General features: G+C 35.4%; 1 protein-coding gene across 7 annotated transcripts in view; it reads right to left on the bottom strand.

The window, feature by feature from the left end:
* Positions 1-6,354: 6,354 nt before the first annotated feature.
* ATOSA (atos homolog A) overlaps positions 6,355-14,945 on the bottom strand; it is a 95,677-nt gene continuing 87,086 nt past the window's right edge. For 6 of the 7 annotated variants that reach the window (XM_036917746.2, XM_036917745.2, XM_036917744.2 and 3 more), the window contains 3 exons: positions 12,747-12,815; positions 10,293-10,492; positions 6,355-6,939 (listed from right to left, as the gene is read on the bottom strand). In XM_036917746.2, coding sequence (XP_036773641.2) covers positions 6,786-6,939; positions 10,293-10,492; positions 12,747-12,815 — 423 coding nt within the window. In that variant the 3' untranslated portion in view covers positions 6,355-6,785. Of the gene's footprint in view, positions 6,940-10,292; positions 10,493-12,651; positions 12,816-14,945 lie in introns of those variants that run through there. The other variant, XR_005031253.2, reaches the window with a different exon arrangement.

Consider the following 14,945-nt stretch of genomic DNA (forward strand, 5'->3'; position numbering starts at 1 on the left):
TATAGGGGTACCTGAAGAAGAGAAAAAGGGATAGAAAGTGTCATTGAGGAGGTAATTGCTGAAAACTTACCCAGTCTGGGGAAGGAGATAGTCTCTGAAGCCATGGAGGTGCACAGATCTCCCAACACAAGGGACCCAAGGAAGACAACATGACATATAATAATTAAAATGGCAAAGATCAAGGATAAAGACAGACTTTTAAAAGGAGCTAGAGAGAGAAAAATGAACACATACAAAGGAAAACCCATCAGGCTATCATCAGACTTCTCAACAGAAACCTTACAGGCCACAAGGGAGTGGCATGATGTATTTAATGCAATGAAACAGAAGGGCCTTGAAACAAGGATAATTACCCAGCAAGGTTATCACTTAAATTTGAAGGAGGGATTAAACAATTTTCAAATAAGAAAAAGTTGAGAGAATTTACCTCCCACAAAACACCTCTACAGTGCATTTTGGAGGGACTCCTACAGATGGAAGTATTCTTAAGGCTAAACAGACATCACCCAAGGGATGGACAAAGAGTACAGAATATGATTCAGAACATACGAAGAATGGAGGAGGAAGAAAATGAGGGGGGTAAAAGAACCTTTAGGTTGTGTTTGTAATAGCACATGAAGTGAGTTAAATTAGACTGTTAGATAGTGAGGGAATTACCCTTGAACCTTTGGTAACCAGGAAGCTAAAGCCTGTAATGGCAATAAGTACGTACCTATCAATAATCACCCTAAATGTAAATGGTCTGAATGCACCAATCAAAAGACACAGAGTCACTGAATGGATAAAAGAACAAAACTCGTCCATATGCTGCCTACAAGAGACTCACTTCAAATCCAAAGACATACACATGCTGAAAGTAAAGGGATGGAAGAAGATATTTCATGCAACTAATAGAAAAAAGCAGGAGTTGCAGTACTTGTATCAGACAAAATAGACTTCAAAACAAAGAAAGTAATAAGAGACAAGAAGGACATTACATAATGATAAAGGGGTCAGTCCAACAAGAGGATATAACTATTATAAATACCTATGCACCAAACACAGGATCACCTACATATGTGAAACAAATACTAACAGAATTAAATTGGGAAATAGAATACAATGCATTCATTTTGGGAGACTTCAACACTCCACTCACTTCAAAGGACAGATCAACCACACAGAAAATAAATAAACAGACAGACGCACTGAACAATGTATTAGAACAGATGGACCTAACGGATATCTACAGAACACTCCATCCAAAAGCAACAGGATACACATTCTTCTCAAGTGCACATGGAACATTTTCCAGAACAGATCATATACTAGGCCACAAAAAGAACTTCAGTAAATTTAAAAAGATTGAAATTGTACTAACCAGTTTCTCAGCTCACAAAGGTATGAAACTAGAAATTACTCAAAAGAAAATGAAAAAGCCCACAAACACATGGAGGCTTAATAACATGCTCCCAAATAATCAGTGGATCAATGACCAAATAAAAACAGAGATCAAGCAATATAGGGAGACAAATGATAATAATAATTCAACACCACAAAATCTGTGGGATGCAGCGAAGGCCATGTTAAGAGGGAAATATATTGCAATACAGGCCTACCTCAGGAAAGAAGAACAATCCCAAATGAATAGCCTAAACTTACAATTAATGAAACTAGAAAAGAAAGAACAAATGAGACCCAAATTCAGTAGAAGGAGGGACATAATAAAGACTAAAGCAGAAATAAGTAAAATTCAGAAGAATAAAACAATAGACAGAATCAATGAAAGGAAGAGCTGGTTCTTGGAGAAAATAACCAAAATAGATAAGCCCCTAGCCAGAGTTACCAAGAAAAAAAGAGAGTCTAACACATAAACAGAATCAGAAATGAGAAAGGAAAAATCATGGACACCACAGAAATACAAAGAATTATGACAGAATACTGTGAAAAATTATATGGTAATAAATTGGATAACCTAGAAGAAATGGATAACTTTCTAGGAAAATACAACCTTCCAAGGCTGACCCAGCAAGAAACAGAAAATCTGAATAGACCAATTACCAGCAAAAAAATTGAATTGGTAATCAAAAAACTATCTAAGAACAAAATACCTGGACTAGATGGTTTCACTGTTGAAATTTATCAAATATTTAGTGAAGACCTAATACCCATCCTCCTTAAAGTTTTCCAAAAAGTAGGAGGAAATACTTCCAAACTCACTCTACAAGGCCAACATCACTCTAACACTAAAACCAGGCAAAGACACCACAAAAAAAGAAAATTACAGACCAATATCCCTGATGAACATAGATGAAAAATACTCAACAAAATATTAGCAAACTGAATTTTAAAAGATCATCCATCATGATCAAGTGGAATTCATCCCAGGTATGCAAGGATGGTACAACATTCGAAAATCCATCAACATCATCTACTACATCAAGAAGGACAAAAACCTATGATCATCTCCATAGATGCTGAAAAAGCATTCAAGAAAATTCAACATCCATTCAGGATAAAAACTCTGAACAAAATGGGCATAGAGGGTAAGTACCTCAACATAATAAAGGCTGTATATGACAAACCCACAGCAAACATTATACTTAACAGCAAAAAGCTGAAATCTTTTCCTCTAAGATTGGGAACAAGACAAGGATGCCCACTCTCCCCAGTTTTATTCAACATAGTTCTAGGGATCCTAGCCATGGCAATCAGACAACACAAAGAAATAAAAGGCACCCAGATTAGTAAGGAAGAAGTCAAACTCTCACTATTTGCAGATGACATGATATTGCATATAAAAAACCCTAAAGAATCCACTCCAAAACTACTAGAACTAAAATCTGAATTCAGTAAAGTTCTTGGAATACAAAATTAATACACAGAAGTCTGTTGCATTTCTATACACTAATGAGGAACTAGCAGAAAGGGGAATCAGGAAAACAATTCCATTCACAACTGCATCAAAAAGAATAAAATACCTAGGAATAAACCTCACCAAGGAAGGGAAAGACTTATACTCTGAAAACTATAAGATACTCATAAGAGAAATTAAAGAAGATACCAATAAATGGAAACACACCCCATGCTCATGGATAGGAAGAATTAATATTGTCAAAATAGCCATCCTGCCTAAAACAATCTACAGATTCAATGCAATCTCTATGAAAATACCTACAGCATTCTTCAATGAACTAGAGCAAATAATTCTAAAATTGATAGGGAACCACGAAAGACCCCAAATAGCCAAAGCAATCTTGAGAAGGAAGACCAAAGCAGGGGGAATTACGCTCCCCAACTTCAAGCTCTACTACAAAGCCACAGTAATCAGGACAATTTGGTACTGGCACAAGAACAGACCCACAGACCAACGGAACACACTAGAGAGCTCAGATATAAACCCGAGCATATATGGTCATTTAATATACAAAAAAGGAGTCATGGATATACAATAGGGAAATGACAGCCTCTTCAACAGCTGGTGTTGGCAAAACTGGACAGCTACATGTAAGAAAATGAAACTGGATTATTGTCTAACCCCATACACAAAAGTAAACTCAAAATGGATCAAAGACCTGAATGTAAGTAATGAAACCATAAACCTCTTAGATAAAAACATGGGCAAAAATCTCTTGGATATAAACATGAACCACTTCTTCATTTTCCTGGGCAAGGGAAACAAAAGCAAAAATGAACAAGTGGGACTATATCAAACTAAAATGCTTCTGTACAGCAAAGGACACCATCAGTAGAACAAAAAGACATCTGACAGTATGGGAGAATATATTCATAAATGACATATCTGATAAGGGGTTGACATCCAAATTATATAAAGACCTCACATACCTCAACAAACAAAAAGCAATAATCCAATTTAAAAATGGGCAGAGGAGCAAATAATCCAATTAAATAATGGGCACAGGATCTGAACAGACACTTCTCCAAAGGAGAAATTCAGATGGCCAACAGACACATGATAAGATGCTCCACATCGCTAATCATCAGAGAAATGCAAATTAAAACCACAGTGAGATATCACCTCACACCAGTAAGGATCACCACCATCCAAAAGACAAACAACAACAAATGTTGGCGAGGATGTGGAGAAAGGGGAACCCTCCTACACTGCTGGTGGGAATGTAAATTAGTTCAACCATTGTGGAAAGCAATATGGGGGTTACTCAAAAAGCTCACAATAGAAATACCATTTGACCCAGGAATTCCACTCCTAGGAATTTACCCTAAGAATGCAGGAGCCCAGTTTCAAAAAGACACATGCACCCCTATGTTTATCACAGCACTATCTACAATAGCCAAGAAATGGAAGCAACCTAAGTGTCCATCAGTAGATGAATGGATAAGGAAGAGGTGGTACATATACACAATGGAATATTATTTAGCTATAAGAGGAAAACAGATCCTACCATTCGCAACAACATGGATGGAGCTAGAGGGTATTATGCTCAGTGATATAAGCCAGGCGGAGAAAGACAACATCAAATGATTTCACTCATCTGTGGAGTAAAAGAACAAAGCAAAAACTGAAGGAACAAAACAGCGGCAGACTCACAGAACTCAAGAATGGACTAACAGTTACCAAAGGAAAAGGCACTGGGGAAAATGGGTGGGAGGGGAAGGTAAGGGGGGAAAAGGGTTATTACAATTAGCACACATAATGTAGCGGTGGGGGTGGGGATACGGGATAGGCAGCATAACACAGAGAAGACAAGTAGTGACTCTATAGCATCTTATTGTGCTGATGGACAGTGACTGTAATGGTGTATGTGGTGGGGCTTGATAATGGGGGGAGTCTAGTAACCATAATGTTGCTCATGTAATTGTACATTAATAATACCAAAAAAAAAAAAAATGCCTAGAGAGGTGGAAGACCATGGAGTAGAAAGAATTCTGGGAAGATTACAATGTATCCACATAGAAAGGCACCTGCATACAACATAGGTCACTAATTTTTGGATCATTAGAGGTCAAATAAGCAATAACATCTTTTTTAAAAAGTATTTTGATGTCTTATTATACGGTGTCTTAACTACTTGGTGTTTTCCAAGCTTTGTATAAAATTATCAGTGTTGACTCTTGTCAAATGTATAAGAAGTCTAGATACATGCATTGAAATACTTATTCCCAGAATTAGATAACAGAATTTAAGAAGACACATTAACAAAACTCTCACCCTATTTTCTTAATCACACAGACCCAGAAAATTTACAGGACTCTTAGAGTCACTCCCATCAGATACCATTAGTGTGAGGATACAATGCAAACCTTTTGGGTCCTAATTTCATGTTGTTGCTACACAGCCTGAAGATTAAGAACAAATCTTCATAAATTTGTGATACTGAAAAGTTTTGTTGTTGTTTTATGGACTGTTAAGTAGCTTTTTCTCTTTTAACTGGTAATTTAAAATAAATGTATAAGAGGCTTTTTGCAGGCCACTCCACAGCCTGCAGCCACACACCCATCATTGCTCTAGATTCTCTTGAACAGTCTATCCCCAAGTTCCTGAGGACTTTCCTGTCTCCCAAATTCCAGGCAGCTCACCTGGTTCTAGACTCCCAGGTCTCTTGGATCTGGCCTGCACCAGTGGTATGTGTTCTCTAACCGGCTCACTCTTTGTCCCAGCATGCCTGGCATTTGTGCCCTTGCTGTCTGGGCTGCTGTTGCCCGCTGCCCCCACACAAACACCTAAAACCACTCTTCTTTCTGCGAGAGATGGAGGGAAGGCTTTTGATGCATTCAGTCAAGTTCCCTTGCTCAGTTATTTCCCCAGTTGCCAAATGCCTTCCATTTGACCCCAAACAAGAAAGGGATTAATTGGGACAAGACTCTAGACATCTTCTCTCTCCTCTTGTCAACTGTAAACCTAGGATGGAAACTGATGGCTACCAGAAATTCACTCAATCACATGTCTTGTCTAATAATAAAGATCAAATACACGATTCTTTGTTTTTTTGGCATATATTTACAATATAAATACTAATTTCTTTTCAAAGTACATATTCTTTTAACAATTTGCAAAAGTTACCTAGCATGGGACAGCAATTTAAAGCCTCTGTAGTAGTGATTAAGGAAAAATAGAACTGTTTTTGGGATAAGGGATTCTAGAAGGAATATGAATGGGCATGATGATCTGAACTTGCAGAAGGAATGTGAAGCAGCTTAGTCTGCATGGCGCCACTAATACAGCACGTCAAAGGACTACTAGGTGACACAGCAGCCTGGATAGGGTGCTGTGAAAACTAAGCCTGGGAGATATAAAAAGTATACATGCTTGCATAGAGCGTTAATCTTAAAGAAGCTCAACATTTCATTCTTATTTTCAATAACTTAAATGAATACTACTTAAAACACATCACACAAAATTAAAGACTTGTGCATATATTTCAGATTTCAACATTAATGTCAAAAATACATAGTATGATTTTACATAGGATCTGTGCTACATTAGAACACTAGAGACAAACATCACTTGAGTATTAAGGAAAACATTAAATATTAAATAATTGAGAAATAAAATGTGTAAACACTAATCTAACTGGGGTGGGGGGACTGCTATTGCAACGTGTCCATTGAAGTGGTTTCAACAGTACAAAAAGGACTAGGACATGAGAGTTTCCAGTCTACTTGGTATATGTGGATCTCATTCCAGGAATCCTTTAATAAAAACTGGTCCAGGATAACAAGAGAAGATCCACTCTCCTGGTTGTTAATTTGGTACACTCCACTCTACACTAATATTTACTTTCAAACTTGGGTACTGAGCAAATACTTTGAATTGTCACTCCTTATCAACATCTTGGTGAAAACTGAGGGTTTGTTGGCGATTCAGTGTAAGATTTGAGTTCATATGCAGCACCACTATCAACTTCCATTGACTTTCTAGAGAACAGGAGCCGTACGTCTCTATGGAGGTAGATCTTTCCAGATTTAGAACTCTGGAACCTAAACAAACAAAAAGATGCATCATTTCAGGGAATGAATCTTTAAAACAAACACACCTGAGTAATTAAAATGTGAAAGCAGGAAGAATGGCCACAATATTAACAGTAACTCTTAACAAGGTATTTAAAGTCTTATATTGCCAAAGTATGTGCTGCTGTTTCAGTGCCCGTCCCTGACTATTCCCTAAAACAATCCATACTTCCTTTCCCTCTTACAATGCCAGAGATGCTTCTTTCTGTAAATCTGGGTTTCATATACAATCCTGTTTCACCCCTGACATCACAGTATGTGTGCCTATCCTCAACTACAGTCAAGGTTCAGTTCCTATCAGCCAGTTATATTAAATTTGGGACTTACAGCCTTAGCATCTTCCAGCCACATAGACTGACCCATGTCACACAACTTGCCCTCCCACAGTTCTGAGGCCATTAAAATGGATTACACACTTGTACAGTCACCACAAAAAATAATCAAGTTCTGAGGGCATGAGAAAGGACTGCTATCATCAGTAGTGGCTAGCTTAAAAAAAACAACAAACCAAATCATCATCAAAAATCAAGAAAAAAGTTGGCAACCAAATGAAAATGATTAACAAAACTGTGTATGGGACTGTTTTTAATCTGCTAATATCTATAGCATAATTCAAGGGGCCAAAGTCTTTCATCATATAAGCTTATTTAGCAGATAGCCAAACATACCCTTTAGTGCTAATTTCTTTGGTTTTCCCTTTGCAGAGCAGAAATGTTCTGTGAATTTGTGGATTTTATTCCTAAGTTAGTGGAAAAATTTAATGGTTGGTTATGTACATGAAGGCAGAATTCTGACTGGCTCACTCTTCAATTTTTTCTTTAGTTTTTCACCTTCTCAATCTGGAGGATAAAATGGTGAGCTTTGGAATGTATACTTACATATAGTTTAAGCACTACATACTTTGTGAAGTGTATATATGTAGATATACTAGCTAAGCACAGTATGTGTGCATGTATACATACTTCCCAAAAAAGTTTCTTTACAGTATTTCAAGTATATCCAAGCATACCTCAGAGATATTAGAGATATTAAAAGTTTGGTTCCTAACTACCACAATAAAGCAAATGTTGTGAAGCAAGTCAAATAAATTTTTTGGCTTTCCAGTGCATATAAAAGTTATGTTCACATTATACTGTAGTCCATTAAGTGTGCAATAGCATTTATGCCTAAAAAAACCAATGTATATACCTTAATTAAATAATATCTCATTGCTAAAAAATTCTAGCCATCATCTGAGCTTTCAGCAAGCCATATTCATTCTGCTGGTGAAGGGTCTTGCCTTGATGCTGATGACTAATCAGTGGGGTGAGTGTGGCAATTTCTTAAAAAAAGACAACAATGCTAAAATGAGACTCATGTGACTCTTCTTTCCACTTGAACACTTAAAGGCCACTGTAGGGTTATTAACTGGCCTAATTTCAATATTGCTGTGTCTCAAGGAATAGGGTGACCCAAGGAGATGGGGAGAAGGCCAGTCAGTGAAGCAATCAGAACTCACACATTCATGGATTAAGTGCGACATTAGTGTGGGGTTCATCACACCCCAAAACAATTACAATAGTAACATTGAAGATCACTGATCTCAGATCACCATAACAAACATAATAATGAAAAGTGTGAGATATTGAGAAAGATACCAAAATGACACAGAGATATGAAGTGAGCAAATGCTGTTGAAAAAAATGGCACTGATAGACTTGTTTGACACAGGGTTGTCACAAACCTTCAATTTGTAAAAAAAATATAAATTTGTGAAGCACAATAAAATGAGGTATGCCTGTAATCATTACATGGAGATTATAAAAACTGGGGTAGTTGATGTTTACTTTGGTGAATGTTGGTTACATATGACTAAGATTGTTAAATTTTAAGAGGATTGGTATCAAATGGAAGTTGAGAGGGAGCTCAATGTTTTCCCTAGACTGGGCTGGGAGCTCTTCTTACAGTCTTCTATTTCATACCATTTCTCTTTTTAAAGTCTTCTAAGTCTGTTGTCAACAGATTTTTCCTTCCTATAAATTATATAACATTTCCATGAGGCTCATGCCAGGTAGTGTAAAGTTGGGTTTAAATATCTTGTGTTGGTTCAACATGTTCTGAGGATGCAGAACACCAAGCAGAAGACCCTAAGATAAAGTTTTAACTAAGCAGTGCTCAGGGGAACCAATTAACTTAATGGGGTCTTTCAACAAGGTGGATTGCATGTACAGCTCACTCCTTATTCACTCCAGATTACCACAAAGATCTACTGAAAGACAGCTGGTGGTCACCATCAGTAACGGATTAAAGAGGTCCTTTGCCTGGGTCCTGATGAATAGGGCTCCTTGTAGTTAAAGCTAAAAATGAGTTTTACTGTCACTAGTATTATTGAGGACTTACTATGAATGGTATCAGAAAATAAATAGGAACAGAGTTACATACTGGCAAAAAGCTATTGCATTCTATCTTAACCAAGAGACTTGCTTGTTGATTCTGAGATCTACACTAGGATTTTAGGGCTGAAAACCTTACTCTAGGATGCTAGCAACTTGGACCTCAAGGGCTAACAGTTTCTAATAATCTAGAGCTGTGAGATGTGTAGTAAAAGAGCAAAAGATATTTCTGATGGAATCACTAGAATATAAACTCTAAGAGAACAGAGCTTTGTCACTGCTATTTCTCTAGTGCCTAGAGTCAAGCCTGACACATAAGTATTTGTTGAACAATGAATAAATGAATGAGGTTAAGAAGTTCCCCATCCAATATACTAGCCACTGGCCATATGTGGTTATTAAGCCTTGAAATGTGGCTAGTTCAAATTGAGTTGTGCTGTTAGTGTAAAATACATACTTGATTTCAAGTACATAGTAAAACAAAAGAATGTAAAATATCTCATGCATAATTTTATATTGATTGCATATTCAAATTATAACATTTGGATATGCTGGGTTAAATAAAATATATTAATCTTTCCTATTTCTTATTATTCTTTTTAAAATAGCTACCAGAAAATACAGACCTACATATTTGGCTCATATTACAATTTTACTGGAGAGCATTGGTTTAGAAAATGTGTTTCACTGCCCCAGATGTATCAGCATTATTTTGATATAAAATATTTTACATTACACAGCCTTAAATGAAAACTCCCTTAATTCAACAAGTAATAAAGTCTGCAGGAAGATATGCCATGAGTTCTGTGCATCTTGGCATATCCTCAAGAGTTTCCAAGTTATGCAGATTCCAAGGGGCACTGGTCTAGAGCGACAGTTTTTAAAATCAGCTAAAAATTTCAGAGTTGTTCTTCTAAAGTAACATATTTTCATATTCATTTGAAACATTACCTCAGATGTATGAGGTAGCGTAATAACCGTTCTTCTGCATGTTGGATGTTCTCTTTATTAACACTTCTCTTCATTTCTTGTTTAACAGGTACAGAAAAAGTTCTTTGTCGTAGGAATGTCTGATGATTGGCTGGCATATCACGTAAATCATATATCACAACAAACATCTTCACCACAGTCTTGTTAGGATTAAATAAGGTCTGAAGAAACAATACAGAATTATTCTTCAAAAACTGATTTGTTTATTTGAGTAAAAATGTTTGTGCCAATAAAAAAATAGGTTTTTAAATAAATTAATCCCAGTGCATATAATTTAGTTTTGGGGACTAAAGTTAATAAAATTTTGTAAGTTTGTGAAATAATATTCAGTATTTTCAAAAATGGTTCAATTTTTTATTTCACAATAATGTAAAATCCTGCAACAAATAAAAATCTTTAGTCACAAATTATTAGGAGTACACAATACACAACTTTTACTCTTTGTTCAGATTTTAAGAAATGGTTCTACTAGATTAAGCAAAATACATCTTTACTGGATTAAAACATTCCAGTTCACTTATTTCAAACATCAGCTTCATTAAAGTATATAAACTGCAAAGTTCTCAAAGTGGAATTTTACTTTTCCTCACATTAGTAGTAAGTAGGATTTCTTAAAAATAAAAAAGCTTGGTAAAAATAAGCTGTTTGGTGTTTTAGGTATATACAGTCATTATAAAATTAAAAACATATTCTCTTTTCAAAAAAGGGGCACTTTCCTATATGGAATTTTTCCAAGTTTAGAAAATATAGCTCATTATTAGTAACACCAGACTTAAAAAAATCATCATCAATACTGTAATGGACCAAAATATGTATCCTTAGTGAAGACTGAATTAAATTCAATTGGTACTTGGCCATTAATTGAAGAAATATTATTTTTAAAAGTATTAATTTTAAAATAGAATCCCAAGGTGCTGATCTGACTTTAACCAAATTACCAACACATCAATAGGTAACTTGGTGCCCGTGCTTTCAGAAGCTCATCCGTGGCACTGGACATCACTCACTGAATCAAAATGAGAAATATATCAATATTATGCTCCAATTTCTGAAATGTAGTGAGTCTTAAGATTAAGGCTAGTGCATTCAACAACCACAACAACTAGCAAGCCAAAAGTTCAACCATGTTTATAATGAAAATATATAAGGAATGAAAGGCAGGCCTAAATTTCAGACTTAAAACCATTAAAAATCATTAAAATCATTAAGATTGAACCATTAAAGTTGGCTGTCCTCAAACAAGAAGTGAACGTGTTACCTCTGGGTTTGTGCCTTATTATTATGACAACTGATAGCTAGCTCTCCAGGGACACACACTTTTATATGAGCTACTAGCCAGAGGCTGGGGAACACTTTTTTAATCTAAGAAATCCATTCAATATAAAAATCTCACTTTAATATGCAGTGATTCTTCTCACTAAAAAATATATGTATGTATATATTACAATACACACACACACACATATATTGCATAATACTATGTTTCATTCCTGTGTCATATGAAACAAATGTACAGACTTCCTGCTGTATTGGAACAATGGTGATGAGTGAAAGTGGTCTGTTGAAGCATTTGATCACATTGAGACCAAAGGTAATAATAAAAAGGCTTGCTGAATTAAACCAGATCTTGAGTGTAAGGAGCTCAGCTAGACTTTTCTTCTTTTCCTTTCTTTCTGTTTTTTCTTTTAATTTCAGCTTTATTGAGGTATAATTGACAAATATCAGCTAGATTATTTTCAGTCTGCAAGAGCCAACTCTGTACTTCTGGGATTGCAAGATCATCCTGTGTCTGACTTGGAGGTGAACTCAGTTCAGTCACAGACTGGCCCTGGTATCAAATTACTCTTCTGATAACCTAGACCAAGGACGACTAAGGATTGCTCTGGACCAGAAGAGTTCTGCTGAGTTAAAACTAGATTAACACTCAGACTGGAAGGAAAGTTGCCATCTCTGCCCTACATCTGTCACGAGTACATTTCTGTTTTGTGCAACCATCTCATTAGATCAATTTATAAATAATTACACTAGGGGTAATATAATTTTGTTCCCTAAATTTTCCTGCTGAAGCAATACTAGTATTTAGGGTCTCTTAAATAGGTCAATCTCAATCTGGCTTACTATATTAAACAGAAGGTACTGGTAATACTAGGTCCTAATTATATTGAAAATAGGTCTACTTAAGTTATATAAACTGTTATATTCTAAAGCATTCACCTTGATTAGCTTATTAATGCTTTCCTTCTATGGAGATCCCCAAATGGCCATTCCTGGGGCAGAGCAGGGAAACTCCAAACAAAGCTGCAGCCCCACTGTTACTTACCAAAGTTGTTGCAGCAGCAGAGGCAGGAGAAAGGGCTAAGTTCTATATGTATGTGAGAGAATGATTATTGCAATTGTAGACTATAAAACACATACCACTTGTATTGTTCCTGAAGGAGGTACTCGATAACCCCTTTTACCAAGGGACTCTAAAGTAATCACACCCTTGAAATAAAAGAAGACAAAGTGAGTACAAACTGAGGCACATGTATATAAGAGACTTAAGTAAGAATAACAAATCTTTTAATTACTAAAATTTCAGAATTATATTTTTATGGTAAAACTTTCACATTGAATTAACAGAGATTCATTCTATGAGTATGAAATACTGAGGGTCCCAATCATAAGGAAACAATTTACTGTTCTTCCTGGAGATGTTGCCATAAATAATATGTAACATCAATGGCTATACTGTTTGAAATTTCTATTAATATATAAGGTATAGAAATATCACGTGGGAAGAGGGAAACAAAAAAAGCAAAACAATTTATTGGTCTTTGGACATACAAAAACTCAAGAATGCAGAAGGGTCTAAATCTTGGCCAAAAATTAACTCAGTTCTTCAGACAGTGAGTTATATATGGATTTCCAACTAGAGGCAGACCCAGCATCAGCAGTATCTGTAAGCTTGTTAGAAATGCAGAATTGATGGCTTCTTCCCAGACCTACCAAATCAAATCTGTCTTTTAACAAGATTCCCCAGATTATATATGTACATTAAGGTCTGAGAAGCACTGCTGTACTACACATTTACAATATAAAGTACTATACTGTATCATACAAAGTATCCAAGTTTTCTGAGAAGGATGTTCTAATCACTGCATAAGTCTAAACAATAGGAAACGAATATAAACTAAAACAAAGGAAGCTAAGATTGAGTGTGTGGAGGTTTCCAGATAACAGAATGACTAAATGAAAGGTCATTCAATGGTGACTGCGATATTAATTCTTAGATAGCTTTAAGTAATGAAGCTGGTCCATTTGTTTATCTGGGCTAATAGTTTTCCTTTGAGTAGGTAAAAGAAAATTATTTTTTAGGTAAAAGTTTAGGTAGTTAAGTAGAATAATTGCATGCTCTACATTTTATATCCCATTATTTTATGTTGGACATGCCAAAACATGTCAACCTTATGTAAAAGTAGATATAAAACAGGACTGTCCCATTAGGAAACATCTCTGTTGGTTTAAAAGACAGAAAAGGGGATAAAAAGGAGTGGACAAAGGTAAAAGGGAGGGCCAGACTCCACCATGTGAATATTTCAAGTTAAGTGAACAACACTGAACATCAGACTATTAAATTAATTTTAATATTGGGAAATGTTCTTGGAAATGGTCACAGAAAGGACATATATGGTTCCTGACAAACTGGATTTATCACATGGTCATTTAAAATGTGAAAACAACATATCAACAAACTGCATCCCTAACCAAAACAGCAAAGAAGCTTTAACAATTTCTCTTACGATCTGCTCTATATAAAAAATGCTATGGTGTATAATGTCCCTCTTCTTCCTAGTTCCAGAAAGAAAAAGTAAAACATATCCAAATAGTAGTAGCTACCTTTACAGTCACATTGCTAAAGGCAATATGTTACTGTTCTTCCTTGTCAACATCCCTAAATGCATTATAAGAAAACTGGTGTGAGGCAAAAACTACTATTAAGACCAAACTCACTTCCTTTAATAGACACAATTTAATAGACATAATAGTTTTCAGAATAAAATAATAGTAAATAAATCAAGTTACACAGACAGAATATAGGTTTTTAAAAAAAAACCTTAAGGCTTAAGACAACACTTTACAAAAATTTCTAAGCAGTATAAGACTGACAGTGGCATTGGCAAAATAGAAATTTTAGGCAGGGATTGGGAAATTATTTGGAATTTCATTAATATTATTGTTAAACTCATTATTTTAATAATGTCATTTATCTTAACGGGTTAGCATATTAATGTTTCTACCTATAAAAAGTTACTGTATTTAACATAAGAAAAGTATATTTTATTCTGGCCTTTTAGGATGGAATAGAAAGGTTAAGTAATACAAACTAAATTGGGTCAAATCTCACTCAAAAACTCAAATTACTGTGGAATAGAGAATATGCAAAGCTAAGTAAAACTGACAAGAGTCTTATCTAATTTAATTAATTACAAATAGAAAAAAATAATATATGGCCTTGTTGATATGATGATAATGGAAGTCATACAATAAATTTGCCACTGGCATACCTGCTTTAGGCTTTTCTGCCTAGTTCCACCATGCAATAGTTTCTAAACAAAGATGTTGTTATATTAA

Source organism: Manis pentadactyla, chromosome 11, assembly GCF_030020395.1.
Source record: "Manis pentadactyla isolate mManPen7 chromosome 11, mManPen7.hap1, whole genome shotgun sequence".
NCBI classification, from domain to species: domain Eukaryota; kingdom Metazoa; phylum Chordata; class Mammalia; order Pholidota; family Manidae; genus Manis; species Manis pentadactyla.